At 36.4% G+C, this 17,185-nt stretch overlaps 1 protein-coding gene across 1 annotated transcript in view; it reads left to right on the top strand.

Moving 5' to 3' along the window:
- The window catches only part of ADSS2 (adenylosuccinate synthase 2), a 38,907-nt gene extending 24,123 nt beyond the window's left edge, over positions 1–14,784 (top strand). The window contains exons 6-13 of the mRNA XM_068538507.1: positions 190–297; positions 1,328–1,409; positions 4,223–4,349; positions 5,643–5,797; positions 6,935–7,059; positions 8,353–8,450; positions 12,160–12,309; positions 13,711–14,784. Of these exons, the coding sequence (XP_068394608.1) occupies positions 190–297; positions 1,328–1,409; positions 4,223–4,349; positions 5,643–5,797; positions 6,935–7,059; positions 8,353–8,450; positions 12,160–12,309; positions 13,711–13,763 (898 nt within the window). The 3' untranslated portion in view covers positions 13,764–14,784. The remainder of the gene's footprint in view (positions 1–189; positions 298–1,327; positions 1,410–4,222; positions 4,350–5,642; positions 5,798–6,934; positions 7,060–8,352; positions 8,451–12,159; positions 12,310–13,710) is intronic.
- Positions 14,785–17,185: the final 2,401 nt, after the last annotated feature.

Genomic DNA, 17,185 nt, shown 5'->3' with positions numbered 1-17,185 from the left:
TTGTTTAAATTCTAGGCCAGAAGTTTAAGAAAAATAACTATTAGGATATCCTGTTTAGATTTCAGAGAAAATCAATAAGACTGTAAAAATAAAGGAAATAGCGTAAAAATTTCATTCTTTGTGTTGATCTGACCATAAGAACTGCATTTTTCTTTTCTAACTCAGAGCTTGTTTTGATTTATTTTTAAGTTTGGGTACCACAAAAAAGGGCATTGGCCCAGTTTATTCTTCCAAAGCTGCTCGGAGTGGACTCAGGATGTGTGATCTTGTTTCTGACTTCGATGGCTTCTCTGAGAGGTAACTACCCTGTATTTCAAAATGGAAAGAGCAAATGGATTTTTAGGATTTTTTAAACCCAATATGCAAATTGATAAAAATCAGTATTCTAGTTGAGTAGTGGGAGTTGGCTTTTTTGTTTCATTTGAAATATTAAAGTTATTTTTTATTACATTTGAATTGGTCCTTAATTTGAAATTAACTTCACGAAAACAACATGATGTTGATATCATATCAGTACCCCAAAAAGACAAAGCCAAAATTATATTTAAGGATTGGAGTTTGGAATGTTTTACTGAGAAATAGAGATGTTTCCAGGGGGATGTGGCAGTGCTGTGGTGGGGTCACCACAGCCTAGGGTCCTCGGATTTTCAGCCCCAAAGACTCTGTTGTGGCCTCCCACCTGGAAATAATTAGGCTCTCAGGTACTGGTGAACTATTGCGTATCAAGCTCACCTTGAAAAATAGAAATGCCCCATTGACACTTAATCTCTGTAGAAAAATCTCCATGGGAAACCTGATAATCATCCGAAAACTGTATGGTGACTCAGTAACGAGGTGTTAGTTGGTCACATCTAATAACAGATGGCATCAAAGATCGCTCGCTGTATCCATTTTCAGTCAGCAGTTTGTCTGTCTGCACTGTTGGGACACCTCCACTGAGAATATTGGAGACAAATTGCTAACGCCTGCCTCTGTCTCTCTTAAAAGCGTCATTTTAGACCGTCCCCTTTTGTCTTTCATGCAGTACAATATAGTTAATTCAGATTTAAGTCTTGTGGTTACAGATTTCAGTCATTTCCTGCTCCTCCTACCCCTCACACACATCACCTTAATTATATTGTTGATATCCCTATCAGTAAAAAATATTTTGAGTGTATCATTTATTCATACGACTGATCTTCTTTATTAGATTCTATTTCTCAGAGTGTAACTTCAGTTTGGGGATTGTTATTCAGACCACTTATCTCCGGAAACCATTTGAATCAAATGAAATTATTCAGAATATTTTTAAACAGAGCTGAGGTCTTGATTTATCTGTATTTTTCAGGTTCAAAGTTTTGGCTAACCAGTACAAATCTATATACCCCACTTTGGAAATAGACATTGAAGGTGAATTACAAAAACTCAAGGTAATGCTTTCTGACATTTATAATGTCCTTTTTAAAACTCGTTTGCCAAACTGGCATCTAGATCTTTCCTTCATTCAGTCTTTGTATTAGGAGCTGAAAATATAAGATTGAAGAACATGTGGTTAAAAAGTGCCACACAGATATGTTTAAAGTATTATAGGTAAGAAATGATGAAGTGAATTTGTATTTTTAAGTCTAAAAGCATATAGCCTAAAAGGACGTGGCATGTTTGAGTAACTTCACATGATGTAGCTTAAACAAAATATTGAGTGGGGAGCAGGGAGCAAGAATAAAGTACCTGAAAATAAAGTTAGACAAGTAGGGGCCAAATCATAGGTCTTATACTGGTCTTATATGCAGTGATAGGGAGTTTAGCTATTGAATAATTTTTGAGCAGAAAAAAAGACCAGCTTTGTATTATATAAAAATCACTCATAGGAATTTGGGGGATAGATCAACAAAGGGACAAGTAAGAGATGATAACTTTTAAAACTAACCAGCCCATTTAAGACTGTTACCCCATAGGGTCAATTTCTTTAGCACTGTACTCTTAAGAGACAAGTAAGGTAATTGGCCAAAGATTAGGCCCACAGTTGGTGCCTGAGTTAGTCAGTAGTCAAGTTGCCTATCCTCTCCACCCTTCCATTCTTCCAAAATCTTTGGTGAGTTTCAAGCTGCTTCTCGTGTGTCTGATTGTCACTCTTAAATAAGTATGACATCAATTCCAGAACTGAATAGGAATTTACATACCTGATATGTCATTTTAGAATTGTTGCAGGCCTTAGGTCTAGCCACTCAACTGAATTTCTAAACAAAAAATGACCTCCAAGGAACATTATAAATGTTAGGTATTTGGATTTCAGTGTATGGATTGTTGCTTGGAATAGACTGCCATTTTGTTCATTCTGTCATGCAACAAATATTTTAAATTTATTACTAGCAACTTGGAAATATTTACGTACTAAAGTGCGGGTATATCTTTTCAATTCTATTTTATACATGTTCCGAATGAAAGTAAAGTAGGTGAATAATAATGACCAGAATTAGAAGATTCTTAATAGGTGATAAACAGTATTCCCCCCTTATCCTTGGTTTCACTTTTCATGGTTTCAGTTTCCCATGGTCAACTGCAAAACAACTCATAAGTTTTAAATTTGAGACTTTCTGAGTAGTGTGATGAAATCTCTTGCTGTTCTGCTCCATCCTGCCCAAGATGTCAGTCATCCCTTTGTCCAGTGCATCCCACCCATTAGTCACTTAGCAGCCATTTCACTTATCAGATTGACTGTCATAGTATCACAGTGCTTATATTCAAGTGACCCTTATTTTACTTACTAATGGCCCCAAAGCACAAGAGTTGTGATGCTGGCAACTTGGATACACCAAAGAGAAGTCATGCAGTGCTTCCTTTAAGTGAAAAGGTGAAAGTTCTCAACTTAATCAGGAAAGAGAAAAAATCGTATGCTAAGTTGGTAAGGTCTACAGTAAGAATGAATCTTCTTCTATCCATGAAGTTATGAAGAAGGAAGAAGAAATTTGTGCTAGTTTTGCTGTTGAACCTCAAACTGCAAAAGTATAACAGTGCATGATAAGTGCTTAGGATGAAAAAGACCTTACATTTGTACAGTAAGATATTTTGAGGGAGAGAGAGGCCATATTTATATAACTTTTATTACAGTGTATTGTCATAATTGTTCTATTTTATTATTGGTTATTGTTGTTAATCTCTTACTGTGCCTAATTTATAAATTAAACATTATCATAGGTATGTATGTATAGGAAAAAACACAGTATGTGTACAGTTTGGTACTGTCTGCGGTTTCAGGCATCCCCTGGGGGTCTTGGAACATATCCCTCTAGGATAAGGGGGGGACTACTATATATTGAACCAAGACTTTAAGGAACAAAGGTTGTGATGAATGGTACGGTCATTTCAAGCATTAAGAAAAAGGACTAAAACAGGAAGAAGCATGAGATTGGGGACTAGAGCCAAGGGGGGAATTATATTTTCATCAATAGGTATAACATACTCAGGTGAGTTCATGAGTGGGTCTTGGAATTTCCATACTAGTCTGGCTAAATATTTAAACATGGTTGAAACTAGATTTTATTGTAGTTATACTATAAGCCTTGGGGAAACTCTTGTTTATATTATATTTTTAATTGAATTCCTAAAATTAAACAGTATTATTAATACTTTAAACGTGTTTTGAGAAAGTTTTATCATGTTTGTGTGTATGTTAGTATTTGATATTATCTACTAGTAATACTGCTAAGGTATTTTACTGTCATGGAATACAATGGGAAAAGAATATTAGTCAATATTAGTCAATTATTGATACTTGCATGCTTGGCAGTGTCACTTGTGGCCTTCACCACATTTTGAGAAAAACCTTGATGCAGTTTATGGTTATATGGACTATAAGTGCTGCTTTTTTAATACCTACAAAATATAAAAGCATAATGTAATATATTCAGGTCTTATTCATTTTCCTGAAAGCTGGTTTATGAAGTATGAGTACTTGGCTATTCGGAAGATTGTCATCATTATTTGCAGTGAGGTTAAAATAGAACCTTTGAATTTCATTGTATCTCTACTTTTCTTGAAATAGTGTCTCTTTTCTGGTTCTGGAGAATCAGTATGAGAGACCAAAGCCAATCCTAATGTTGCAGTAGGGTGGGCACCGTCACCAATCCCTTTCTACTTTGCATTTGTCAGTTTTCACTGTCAAAGTCAGGTAAGTTTTACTCGTATTGGTTTCATTGTAAATTTATTAGTATACGTTGAACTTGGTTATTGTCTTTGTATGTAGAGTTATATGGAAAGGATTAAACCAATGGTGAAAGATGGAGTTTATTTCCTATATGAGGCTTTACATGGACCACCGAAGAAAATCTTGGTAGAAGGTGCAAATGCAGCACTACTAGATATTGATTTTGGTAAGTGAGATATGACTTATGGGGAGTTTAACTGAGTCCTAAATTGCTTAAGATATAAATAATTAATGTTAACATTAAAGGATTTTAAAATAAGGCTTTTCGCTTGTATATGCAGGAATGATGAAAGTTTGTCATCTTATACTAACCCCTTTTTTTAAAAAAGGAATATTTTGTGTTAAGTTCTGCAGTTCATTAGAAAAATGAAATCACTATTTGGGTCAGTGGGTTTGGGTTTTATAAACTGTGATTTTTTTTTGTTGTTTGGTTTATGGTTCAATTCCAGACCTCATTTCCTTGGAACTGTAAGATGATTAGATGAATCCTTTGAAAGGACCTTTAATTCAGCCTTTTTAAAAATATCAAAAGCTATTATACATTGTTATTAAACATGCACATTCTAAGATCTATGGAAGTCTGTTTAATGAACTCCCTGGACATGAGATTCTGAGTGGATTTAGAGCATTTCCTCCATCTTCAAAAAGTTAATGCTATCGTCTTCAAACTGCTGCCTTTCTTGGCCTGATTTGTTGGCCTTTTCATCTAAACATGATCTTTCAGGATAAATCTGATTTATCAGATTTCTCAGCTCTTACTGACATTTCATTGGCTTTTGACTCCAAGTAAGCCAATTAAAGAGTATTTCTGTATAGTAGATATGTATTTTTGATACCGTAATATGCCTATCCAATCTGGAAAGAAAGCAGTGTCTAATTAGCATAGTGAATAGTTTAAGTATGAAGAGGATCTTGGGGCCAGGGTTTGGGGAGGGGGGGAAGTACACCACTCTTTGCTTACTCTTGTCGTTTCTGGGGTTAATCCCTGAAGACAGATCAAAAGGTCAGAAAATGCTGAATACCACAAAATTCTTAGTGTACTGTTGTCACTCCAGGTTGCTGGTGCACCTTAAATATTTGTATCAGGGGAGTAAAATAAATTTGCTTTAAACTAACAGGAGAGTGTTAAAATATATATAAGTCTACATAGTAGAATAACACCAGAGTTTTGGCATTAAATTATTTAGCAGTCATTCAGGTGAGTGCCTACCAGACAGAGCTGAGTAATTGCATGTACTCAAGGAGCCTCTCTAGTATAAGCACTACAGCTGTAGCTTAACCACCTATGTTTTTATCTCTCTACAGACAAAAGGAATCAGGAATAAAACATCAAGGCTTTGAAAGGGCGGTTACAGTTATATTCATAAGTCTGTCAAATACCTAGAATATACTCAAATGCAGAATTTTTAAAATAATGTCTGTCATTTGTGTATATTTTACTATTTGTTTCTATTTTTAGGAACTTACCCTTTTGTAACCTCTTCGAACTGTACAGTTGGAGGTGTTTGTACTGGCTTGGGTATGCCCCCTCAAAATGTTGGAGAAGTGTATGGAGTTGTGAAAGCTTATACAACTAGAGTTGGTATTGGTGCCTTTCCTACAGAGCAAGACAATGTGAGCCTATCTCTCAGTAAATCTAATTTAGAAGTTTTAAAATAAAAAATCATGCTTTTTTTTTCCTTAATGAATTATTGTCTTCTGTGCATTTCACTTAATTTGCAAGAGTAATCAGAGCAACATTAAAGAAAATTACATACACCTTTATTGTTAGTGGCAGCAGATTGGCAACAAAAGGGGAGGGATTAGTGGGTACTTAAAGGTAATTGTAATTGCAAGGCTAAGTGACAGGTGGGTTTATGAAGGGGATTAAGATGGTAGAGGAGAAAGAAGCTAAAAATAACAACTATCTTTCACCAAGAGCTTATTAGGAGTCAAGATTGAGGAAAATGATCTCCAGACATTGTCTAATCATAGTCGACACTTACTTGGTGGTGACTTCGGGCCAGGCACTGTTTAATTGCTGTAAACTTAGAAGCTCTTTGGATCCTCACAACAACTCTGGGAGCTGGGTGCTATTACCATCCCCATTCTACACATGGGGAAACTGAGGCATGGAGAGCTGAAGTAACTTGCCCAAGGCCACACAGATAGACAAGGCTGGAATTCAAACCTGACAGAGCAACATATTAATTGTAATTATGTCAAAATACGTGAGGTAATGAAATGATGGCTTTAATCAGAAAGGTGTAAATTAAGGAACAGATAGATCATAGATGGGAAAATTAGGTTGTAGGGAGTGGCTGTAGCTTAGAACTTTGAGCATTGTTTTCAACCTCAATTCTCTTCAAAAGGACATTGTGGTAGCAACTACTAGATGAGAGTTTGCCTTATGGTTTTCAGGAAAATCATCAAACTAAAGTTCTTAGAACAAATTGACCTAACTTATCTATTTTAATAAATACTTACTAACAACTTAGTTTTTAATATGCAGCATTTAATGTAACATAACATAAAAAATGTTCTTGGTTTTAAAATAGTGGTAAAAAGTGAAGCCAAAAGTGGATCTATCTCAAATAATGCCTCCCTCACATAAAATCTATCATCTCTATGGAATTCTATCTTCAACTTACTTATTTTCTGAAAGATGTTTATCTCTAAAAAACTTTGACTTGTTATATGATCTTAAGTATAATTCTACTAGATTTAGAGCATTGGTATTCTAGTCCTAAGGTTTTATTTTCTGTTCCTTAGGAAATTGGAGAATTATTACAAACAAGGGGTAGAGAGTTTGGTGTAACTACTGGAAGGAAAAGACGGTGTGGCTGGTTGGACCTTGTTTTGCTCAAATATGCTCATATGATTAATGGATTTACTGCGTGAGTATTCTTAGAAACATTTATTTCATAAATGACAATTCATGACCACAGGTTAAGTTTTGTGGAGTGCAAACTAGAGGTAGTGCACTAATAGAAAAATTTCACTCTTTAGACTCCAAATGAAATTGCAGTTGAGGGTAGAAGTGGACCAAGATATAGGGGAAGGGTACATAAGGAGAGGGACCCCAGGTTTTTTTCCTAGACATCCAAGGTTGGGAGAAAAGAATCGTGATACTCTTACATGCGTATAAGTATAGAAGGAAGTAAGACAGGCAGGTAGAAAGGTAGGTAGATAGATAGATGGAGCAACATAGAGTATGTATACAGAGGGGAGGCAGTATAACAGTGGTTTAGTGGATGAGCTTGAGAGACGTCTGACTTCTGGATTCAAATCTCAGATCCATGCATTATGCTGTGTGACTTTGGGCAAGTTGATCTTTCTGTGCCTTTTTCATCATCTTTAAAATCTAGATAATAGTACTATCTACTTCAAAAGGGTATTTTGAAAACTAGATGAGAGCATATAGCATGCTGCATGGCACACTAAAAATGCTCCGTAAAAGTTGTTATTAACACATACACATAAGTAAATGTAAAAATGTATTCATGTTTGTATTAATTATGCTTAATTTCTAGCAAATAACAGAATAAAGGATAAAAAAGTAATCTGTGGACAAGAATCTCAAACCTAGTGTTTTATCTAATTTCTATAGATTTTCCTGTAAAACTCTGTTTTTCAGTCAGTTTATTGGGAGATTTTGATGTATCATGAAGAGGTCCTTGATGTGGTTTCCTCACTCTCCTTTGACAATTTCTGACCAGAAGGGTGGAATTGATGGTAAGGAGAGTGAAGAAATGAGGATTGATAGCATATGTGTAAATGTACATGTATCTTGTCATCCATGTGGAATAGTCAGTTTTGCTGTGTCCCACAGCCATAGGATGCATCCTTTACTCCAGGCAGCCCTCTGTGGATATGTGTTGGTTGATCCTGAGAAACTAAGCAAGAGGATGTGGCTCTATCAAAGAGTGAAAATCTACTATAATTATTAGAAAAGTAACCCACTAGTAGATCAGTTAAGTCATTGTTTTTATTATGAGGAAAAATTACATCAGTATATTGCCCTGTAGTGTTTTATGTGTGGCACGCTTTAAAATATAATCCTAACCAGTTTTCAGAATTGCTTTGGAACTGTTAGCTTTGTATGAATTTTTCTTTACTCCCTTATCAAGTTAGTTGTTAGGGCCTTTAAGAATTTGCTATTTTAACGTCACCTTTTCTTCCAAAATTAGGTTGGCACTTACCAAATTGGATATTTTGGACATGTTTACGGAAATCAAAGTTGGAGTTGCATACAAGTTAGATGGTGAAATTATACCTCATTTCCCAGGTACTCTTTTTTTCAGGCTGTGTATAAAGAGTATTATTAGGTGTATGTATTAGAGCAATTCATAAAGCTCTTCTGTATAATTTATGATATATAGCCACAGACTTGATATGCCCTTTGTGAATAGTGCAAGTACATTCACTTACTAGCATTTGTTTCCTAGCTGCTATGCATTTGGGTGCTGGGTCGCAGCAAGCATGTGCTCAAAATAGGAAAGAAGAGACATGGTACCACTGAGCCCGGTTATGCTGCTCCTGAATCTTATCGTCCCTATTTTGAAAGTAACCTCTCTGTAGGCATTCCTCCCTTCCTTGAGAAATGTGAGACAGGAGAAAAGAGCCCTGCTTGGCAGGGTAAGCAGCCTCTTAATACATTAACCCACTATGTCCTTCAAGCCACAGGAATGATTTTTTTCTAACTTCTATTCTGTGTCTAAAGTGGATGGATGTAGGGAGATTTCCTACTTGAGGCAATGTGTTTTTTCAGGCGTATCTTTAGTTGTATGATTTCTTCAATTACTCAGGAAGTTCCAAAAATGTTTCCAGCTTCCAGAAATAGAAACTGTTAAATTGTTTAGTCATCCTATAAGACTAGAAATATGTCAAATGAAGGAATATTGACTAGCTTAATGGAACTTGGTAGGCTGGTAGGTTTTGTGACCAGTCCTTGGGAATTGAGGAGAGCTGCAAGTTCTTAGAAACATGTTTAAAGTCATTATTTGTTAGCTAACATCTGGGCCATCTCCAGTTTGGTTTCTGTTGACCATTCTTTTCCTTGATTGTGGATCACTGTTTCTGTGTCTAATACCTTTTGGTTGAACATTGGACATTGTGGATAATATGTTGTAGAGACTTGGATTCAGTTGTCTTACTCTGAAGAGTATTGGTTCTTGTTTTAGGGGACAGCTGAATTACTGGCTGATCATCTTGAACCTTGTATAGCTTGGTTTTATGCTTTGTTAGTATAGTTATGTGGAGAGCCCAAGGTGTTTCCCAAATCTCTCTAACCTAGTGTGATACAGTCTCCAAATTGTCTCCTCTGTGGATCTTGGCAGAGCTTGGTTTTAGGCTTTGTTGGGGTGTTGAGGGGGGAGTCTGTAGTAGATTTCAATCTAAAGTATGGTTTTTACTTTTAATGAACAGCCTTTCTGTTGTCTCAGCTGGATGCCAGGAGAGTTAACAAGGTATAAAGAGATCTCTCCAATCTGGCAGTGCTGGAGCTCCAGTGTACCCTGTTCCTTCCCTTTTACCAGCACTGCTTGACCTCTAGAATCTTTGTCCCACTCAACTATGTGACAACTGCTATCTGGTAAGCCTCCCACAGTCCCATTCTTTGCATGTATGGTTGAACTTTAGCCACAGGACTTTCACACAGACTTCTGGGGGAGGTACCCTCTCTGTCTGTATAGCTCCCACCTGTCTGACACTTAACCTTGATGATTCTAGCTACTTCAGCTTCCCTGAAATCTGATGTTTGCCTTCTCAGGTCAGTGGGACCACCATTCTCTACTGACTCCAGGGTCCTGACTTTCATTGATCAGGAAATTGTCCCTAGGCAGAGAGTTGAGTAGTTTCGGGAATTGCTCACGAGTTTTCTTTCTCTCAGAAACCACAGTTTGTGCTGCTTATTGACCACTGCCTGGAAAGAGTTGTTGTATATTTTGTCCAGTTTTACAGTTATTTATGCTGGAAAAGTTAGTCTAGAACCATGTACTCCATCATGGCTGGAAGGAGAAGCCCCACTGAGTCTCTTGATTCCTTCTTCTATCATCTGTCACAAACAGTTCTGACTTAGTGTGGTTCATCACTTTCTCTAAGCGTCGAAGAACATTCCTAGTAGTATGTTTTCATCACGTTTGTATCATGGATCATAGGAGAGAACTCCCATATCAATATATTCTCTTACTAAACTTTTTATTCCACCACTCACAGGACCCCTTGATCCAGTACCTTTAGGATCCAGTTCCGTACATACTTCTTTGGCTCCTACTGGTAAATGTTGGCTCAGTCCTACAGATCCTTCAGAATGTAGCCCCTCTCCTCCTTTAGCAGGCCCCGCGCATCCTTGGCCAACTTATGTTGTACCTTGACCCTAGATATTGTTTGCTGGTCAGGAGGGGAGATAGAGGTAGGCCCTGACAGGGCCACAAGCTGCCTTGCAAGGCAGAGGCTTCTGCATCATCCTCAAGCAAAGGGAAGCCTTAGTCTTTAACAGAAAGTAGTAGGCCATTCTGCAGGCCATCAGCGAATCTAGGGATTCAACCCGGATGTCTCATCCAGAGTCTCAGGATCCCACTTTTTTCTCAAACAGGATCTGGCCTTGTCATAGCAGAGTTGCTGGATTTGAGAATTCAGCTTTCTCTGAGCTCTGCTGTCTGTATGATTGAGTCCTAAGCCTGATCCGCAGCTTTTCCTGCTCTCTGCTATGGGAGATGAGATTCTCTCTAGGTGTTTTCATTCATCTTTCATTGTCTTTCTCCAGTTCATGAATGGCATTCATCTAGAGCCGTTCAATTCCGTTGTTCCATTGTGCTCATTTCTCAATGCTTCAGGTATTGCGAGTGCTGTACTTCCTACCGTGGCATCCCAGTTCACCTCCCATGAAAGTTTTAACAGTTGCACTACTATAACATGCCAGAGATTATCCATACTCTGTCCACCACTAGTGATCCTCCTCATTGCCAGCCAGCTAGCCAATGATCCAGCTTCAAGATTGCATTTTATAGCCTTCTTCCTTATACCACTCCTGGCACCAACTGTCTTACTTTTTGGTTCCCTGGGAAACAGACTCTCTGATATAGAGATGTACATGGAGGTAGTTTGTTTGCAAGTGCTCTGAGCAACAACATCTGTAAGGGAGTGAGAGAAGAAGCAGGATTAGGCAGAGAGAGAAGTTGAACTACAGAGAAGTTCCAGGAAAAGCCCTTAGCTGATCCCATAGGGGAGCTCTGGGGCTAGAATAGTTTTTCAGAGTAGTCCCAAATTAAGGTAAGTAGTCAGGTCCTTTGTATCCCCACATTGACAAGTCATTGGATATGGGCTGCTCCAGGGAGACAGCTGGGGAGATTCTGAACTGTGAGTTCTCAGCAGGCAGTACTCCCATAGCTGGGGAATGAGTGTCTGAATCCTGAAGAGGGAAATCTGGACAGTGTACCATAGCATCCACCATACTGTCTCTAGTCAAAGAAACTGTTCTTGTTTTAGCACCCTTTCGGTTTCTATTAGGGAATACAGAGAAACTGGTTAGGTGAGATAATGAAGAAAATTTCCAGCAAAGCCTTTGTATACATTCACAAAAACAATAGATTTCCCAGCTGAGAGCAAATATGCAAACCTTCTTTCTGTGAGATTGCTGCCATTATACAGATCCACAATCCCTAATCCATAGTGTGGAAATCTAAAAAGCTCTAAAAATTGAAAGTTGTGAATTTGGCACCAAAACTATTTGATGGCAAAACCTGACTTGAACTGATGTTATTAGAACTAATAATCTACCCACTTAGAGTGAATAATCCTGTTGCTGCAGAAATATGTTTGATTATAAAATACTAGATGGTGCACTGTTTTACCTTTCTAAATTCTGAAAAATTCTAAATTCCAAAATGTATCTGGCTCTAAGTATAAGAGATTGTGAACCTATGATACATCAAAAAGTTGTTTGACAATAGGCAGTGTACACCATGGACAAATATACTTATTCCTTTAACTTTCAGCAAACCAAGAAGTCTTAAATAAAGTTGAAGTTCAATATAAGACTCTCCCAGGATGGAACACAGACATATCAAATGCAAGGACTTTTAAAGAACTACCTATTAATGCACAAAATTATGTTCGATTTATTGAAGATGAGCTTCAAATTCCAGGTAAATATAAATAGTTTATGAAGAACTATCTTTTTCTACTTTTGACTTAACTGTCTACTTTTGAAATAGGATAAAAAACAGATTATTACTTTGTAGAGTGCTCACGATTTGCACAAATGCCCAGGAAAATATAAAATAATTTTATTCCCTAGAGTAAATATAATCATCTTTCTCTAATCCTTCGTATGCCTGAAGATAATAGATTACCTCTCACCCTTTTGACCCTGCTTATAATTCTCTGTTAGTCTGTTTTTTACCCTCTGACATTGATTCTTATTCCTTTCTCCCTCTTAATAACAAATTCTTTGTGTCCTTACTACCACCAAAAATGGTTTGTGGTTTTTTTCATTTGGGGGTTAAGCCACCCTTGAGAGTTGGGGGAGTTTCTTGACTAGATATTAGGAAATAATAGGTACAGAAAATAGGAAATCCAATTTTAAAAAATATAAGAATAAAGAATAAAACTCTTTATTAAAAAACATGTAAGCTGGCCAAGGAGTTAGGCATAACCAAGTTATGGCTATGACTAGTTATGTGAAATCTTTCTTTTAAAACATTGCTTTTTTTTTTTTTTGCACTGTTAGAGATTTCAGAGACAAAAAGTGAAGTGAGTGGGAAGTATCCTCTGTATAAAATCTGTTATGCACTTAATCTGATTTTGTATTGTTCGTTATATTTGTGGTTCATCTCCAAACATGAATCTTGTTTTTCCATATTGCTAGCTTTGTTTCCCAGCTTGAGATCAAATCTTGTAAGCATGTTTGCTCACTGCACTTAGTCAACATCTTTTGAAATATAAACAACAATGAATTTAACAATGACATCTGTAAAATGCCATAAAGGTTTACCCATGTGGTGCAGACAATTAGAGATTCCCCTAGACTGGTACAGTAGCCAAGTTCTCAGGCTGTGCAAGTTAAAACAGTATTCTTTTCCAGATATTTCTACTTTTTGTGAGATATGAAAGTTAGAGTGGTACTTCAGTGTCCTCTTAGTATCATCCATTTATCAAAGATGCTTATCTTTTCTAGTTAATTAGGAACTTGATTAAAGGTTCTTTAATCAAGTTAGGTCTCTGATTAAAGAACCTTTAGGTTCTTTAGGTCTCTGCTGGTTTGGGCCAGTATTTTACTATACTAATCATTAGGAATTGAATAGTTGTAAATATTGTGCAATGAAAACAGGAAATGGTAAGGCAAACTACCCTGTGCTGAATGTTAACTGCACATTCTGTTTAGAAATTGGCATAATCTGCTAATAGAGAAAAAAAGATAGCAAAAGACACAGTGGGGAAAAGTTAAATGGTGACATTGAGAAAAGTGTGGGATCTGTTAATCTCAAAGGTTGAACATTGTAAATGAATTAATACTATTCTTATACCATTTTTTTTTCCTCTCCCAGTTAAATGGATTGGTGTAGGTAAATCCAGAGAGTCTATGATTCAACTCTTTTAAGGATTTCCAGTGATGCAAGAAACACTCCTTGAGAGGGGGGGAAAGGACTTTCTTAAATATTTCATTTATGATCTACAAATTTCAAGAATAAAGACATTGAAGTGAGTTTTAAGCCCTACAGTTGTTTCCAGTCTTTTCAGATGGATGGCTGGTGTGGAGATACACTTTGGCATTTTCCAGTGTCAGCTTCCTTAGCTGGCATAATTGCCGAATCATCTGTTGCTCCTGCTGCTCATGGTGCCACATTTTCTTTCAGTGTTTAGTAATAATATGATCAATGTTGTTTGAAATCTAACAGAATTACCTTCAATGTAGTTTTTCTTCATTATTGTTATTGTGTGTTCATAGGTTTTACCTCTATTGAATGGTAAGAACAATTAATGCAGTTTTGCACAAATATTTTTACATTCTGATCATTCAGTTCTGTCATTGTAATCTTCGTTGTTCGAAAAAAATAAGAGAGGAGTCCTGTAAACGTTTGTAATGCTATAAATTATGTTTAAGTTGTGAACTGTTTATTTTCTGCTGAGACCATTGCAAATTTGAGCTTTGGTGGTGGGAGGGGGTTATATTCATGGGTCCTTTAATTTGTACAGAACACAAAACTTATTTCTCTCTGTAAATTATTTAACACATTGAACATTTAGTTAAATGTTCAAAGAGAAAAAGTGTTCCCTAAAACAGCAATTGTAATGTTAAAAAAAAAAAATTAGTCATTAAAGGATCTGTTGTGATATTTGGTGGATATTTTTCTTTAATTTCAGACAATTCTGAAATGTATAGCTTTCTTTTTTTTATCTTACCATTATTTATAAGTCAAGTGGATTGTATTTCAACATCGTGCCTGCCAATATGCCTACAAAGTCATCTATAAGTGTCCAAATGAACCCAAACTTTTGGTCATAATGTTGATCATGCCTTTATTTCTTCTTGAAAAAAAAGAGGTGTTATTTTGACTATTTGGCTTAACATATTGTGTTGTAGATTACCCTTCAATGAACTATTTTAAATGTTTAAATTAGGTGCCACTTAAATTTATTTTATTATACCATCAATAGCTGATTAAAAAGAACCAACTATTTCTAGTATGTTTTGTGTATTGTATTTTTGTTCTGATAAAAGAAGTAATAGTAATATGACTAGTATATGTAAGAAAGAGTTTTATCTTTATAGTGTGTGGAGGTAAGGTGAGGAGAGATCAAAAACAGAATCTTTGAAAGGATCTAAATGTCTTTTATCTTCACTAGATATATTTTTATTAATAATTAGTTTTTAAAGTCCATTATCTTGGCTATAAGCATTGCATTATTGACACACATTTTTAATAATGGTCCAGAAGCAAATGTAAAGAACCCTCTCTTCAAGTCAGGAGTGGTCTTATTTTTGTACCAAAAGAGTGTAACCTTCCTATTGATGTTGATACACATTTACATATTTTTGATCATTTTGAGTGATTCTCCTGTTTCTCTTTAAAAGTGAGCTGTTTGCTGATTAAACTGGTTGAGAGGATCTGTTCTTCAGAAACAGTTCAGTCTTTAAAATCATAGACAACTGTATTAAAATAATCTTTGTTGAGCAAGTATATATGCCAGGTGTTAAGTATGTGGGTGACAAGTACCCAGTCTTTCTAAAGTTATTGTAGTGAGGACAGCATGCTAAACACACATATGCCAGGATGGAAAAGAACCAGAGTGCTGTGAAGGAGAACCTAACCTAAATTTGGAAAAGGTCAGAGAAGGCCTTCAGTAGAAACAGCATTTAAACAGACCAAAAGGATAAGTGGCCAAAGTACAAAGTAGTCCATATGCAAAGACTCAGAGGCTGGAAATAATTTGGAAAGTCTGAGCAACTGAACAAAATAAGTGAGGGGCTGGTGAGGCTGCTGAGGCTAATGAGGTTGGCAAGAAAAACTGGGAGGAAGGTGATGCCAAACAACCAAACCATGTTTTGTATGAAAGAAGAGGACTATAGGCCAAAATGTATACATATGCTTCAGGAGGCATCATGAGAGCACGGAACAACCACTGAAAACAAAATTCTGAATCGTGAAACTTCGTAGAAGGGAAATGAATGACAGAACAAGATATTTCAGTGGGGAGAGGACCTATTTAGTATATATGTTTTATATGTTAATTGATTAATATAGTTGAATGAAGATGTCAGTCCTTCACAAATGAGTATATGAATTTAATGCCATTCCAGTCGGAATTGCCGTGGTGGTCTTTGTAACTGGACAAAATTATACTGAAGCTTAGGTGAAAAAATGAATGTGCAAGAATTCCTAAGATATTTTTGAGAAAGGAATGTGTTGAGAGAGGAAGTTTTTACTCACCGGATATTAAAACAGTATAAAGCTACTATAATCAGAGTATGTGATACTGTCATGGGAAAGAACAGATACATATGGGAAGTGGACTAGGCATTCCAGAAATAGATGCAACATATATGGGAACTTAATATAGGCATTTCATTTCACTGGGAAAAGAATACATTAAAAAGAGTGAGAGCAAAACAATCTCAACATAAAATAGAAATTTATAATAGAATAAAAATCTAACTTATAAAAGTTTTAAGTAATGAAAGTAATATAGGAAAATATATAATCTTAGAGCCTTCTAAAGAAAAATAAGACACTTGGAAACCCTAAAGAAAAATGTACAGATCTGACCAAATTAAAAGTTTTAAAAATACTATGAACAGGGCTTCCCTGGTGGCGCAGTGGTTGAGAGTCTGCCTGCTAATGCAGGGGACATGGGTTCGAGCCCTGGTCTGGGAAGATCCCACATGCCGCGGAGCAACTGGGCCCGTGAGCCACAACTACTGAGCCTGCGCGTCTGGAGCCTGTGCTCCGCAAGAAGAGAGGCCGCGATAGTGAGAGGCCTGCGCACCGCGATCAAGAGTGGCCCCCGCTCGCCGCAGCTGGAGAAAGCCCTCGCACAGAAACGAAGACCCAACACAGCCAAAAATAATAAATTAATTAATTAATTAATTAAAAAAAAAAAAAAAAAGGAGATCTGCAAGCATTGTCTGCAGTCTGGGATTTGGGGAATTCTGGAAGGCAGGTGGCTTCCATACCCCTATGTTTACCAAACATAAAAAAAAAAAAAAAAAAAATACTATGAACAAAATTTTTAAAAAAAACCAAAAAATGAAAAAACAGAAGTAAAACTTGGGGAAAAAATATTTCATCACATATCCTTAAAACACAAAGAGCTGCCTCAAATAAGAACATGACAACTAATAGATAAGCAAAGCTTTCATTTGGGAGGCTTCTGGTCTTAAGCTCTGTGAAAATGTTTCTTTGATAATTCCCTCTACTCTTAATTTTTTGTTGTTGTTCTGTCTCTAGAATGCTTACTAGTTAGATGATGGACTTGATTTGTTACTATATGTCTTTTTTTTTTAAAGTCATTTTATTTGCT

Source organism: Eschrichtius robustus, chromosome 3 (genome assembly GCF_028021215.1).
Source record: "Eschrichtius robustus isolate mEscRob2 chromosome 3, mEscRob2.pri, whole genome shotgun sequence".
Lineage (NCBI taxonomy): Eukaryota > Metazoa > Chordata > Mammalia > Artiodactyla > Eschrichtiidae > Eschrichtius > Eschrichtius robustus.
Note: the sequence above shows the minus strand (reverse complement) of the source record. Positions and strands in the feature narration are given on the sequence as shown.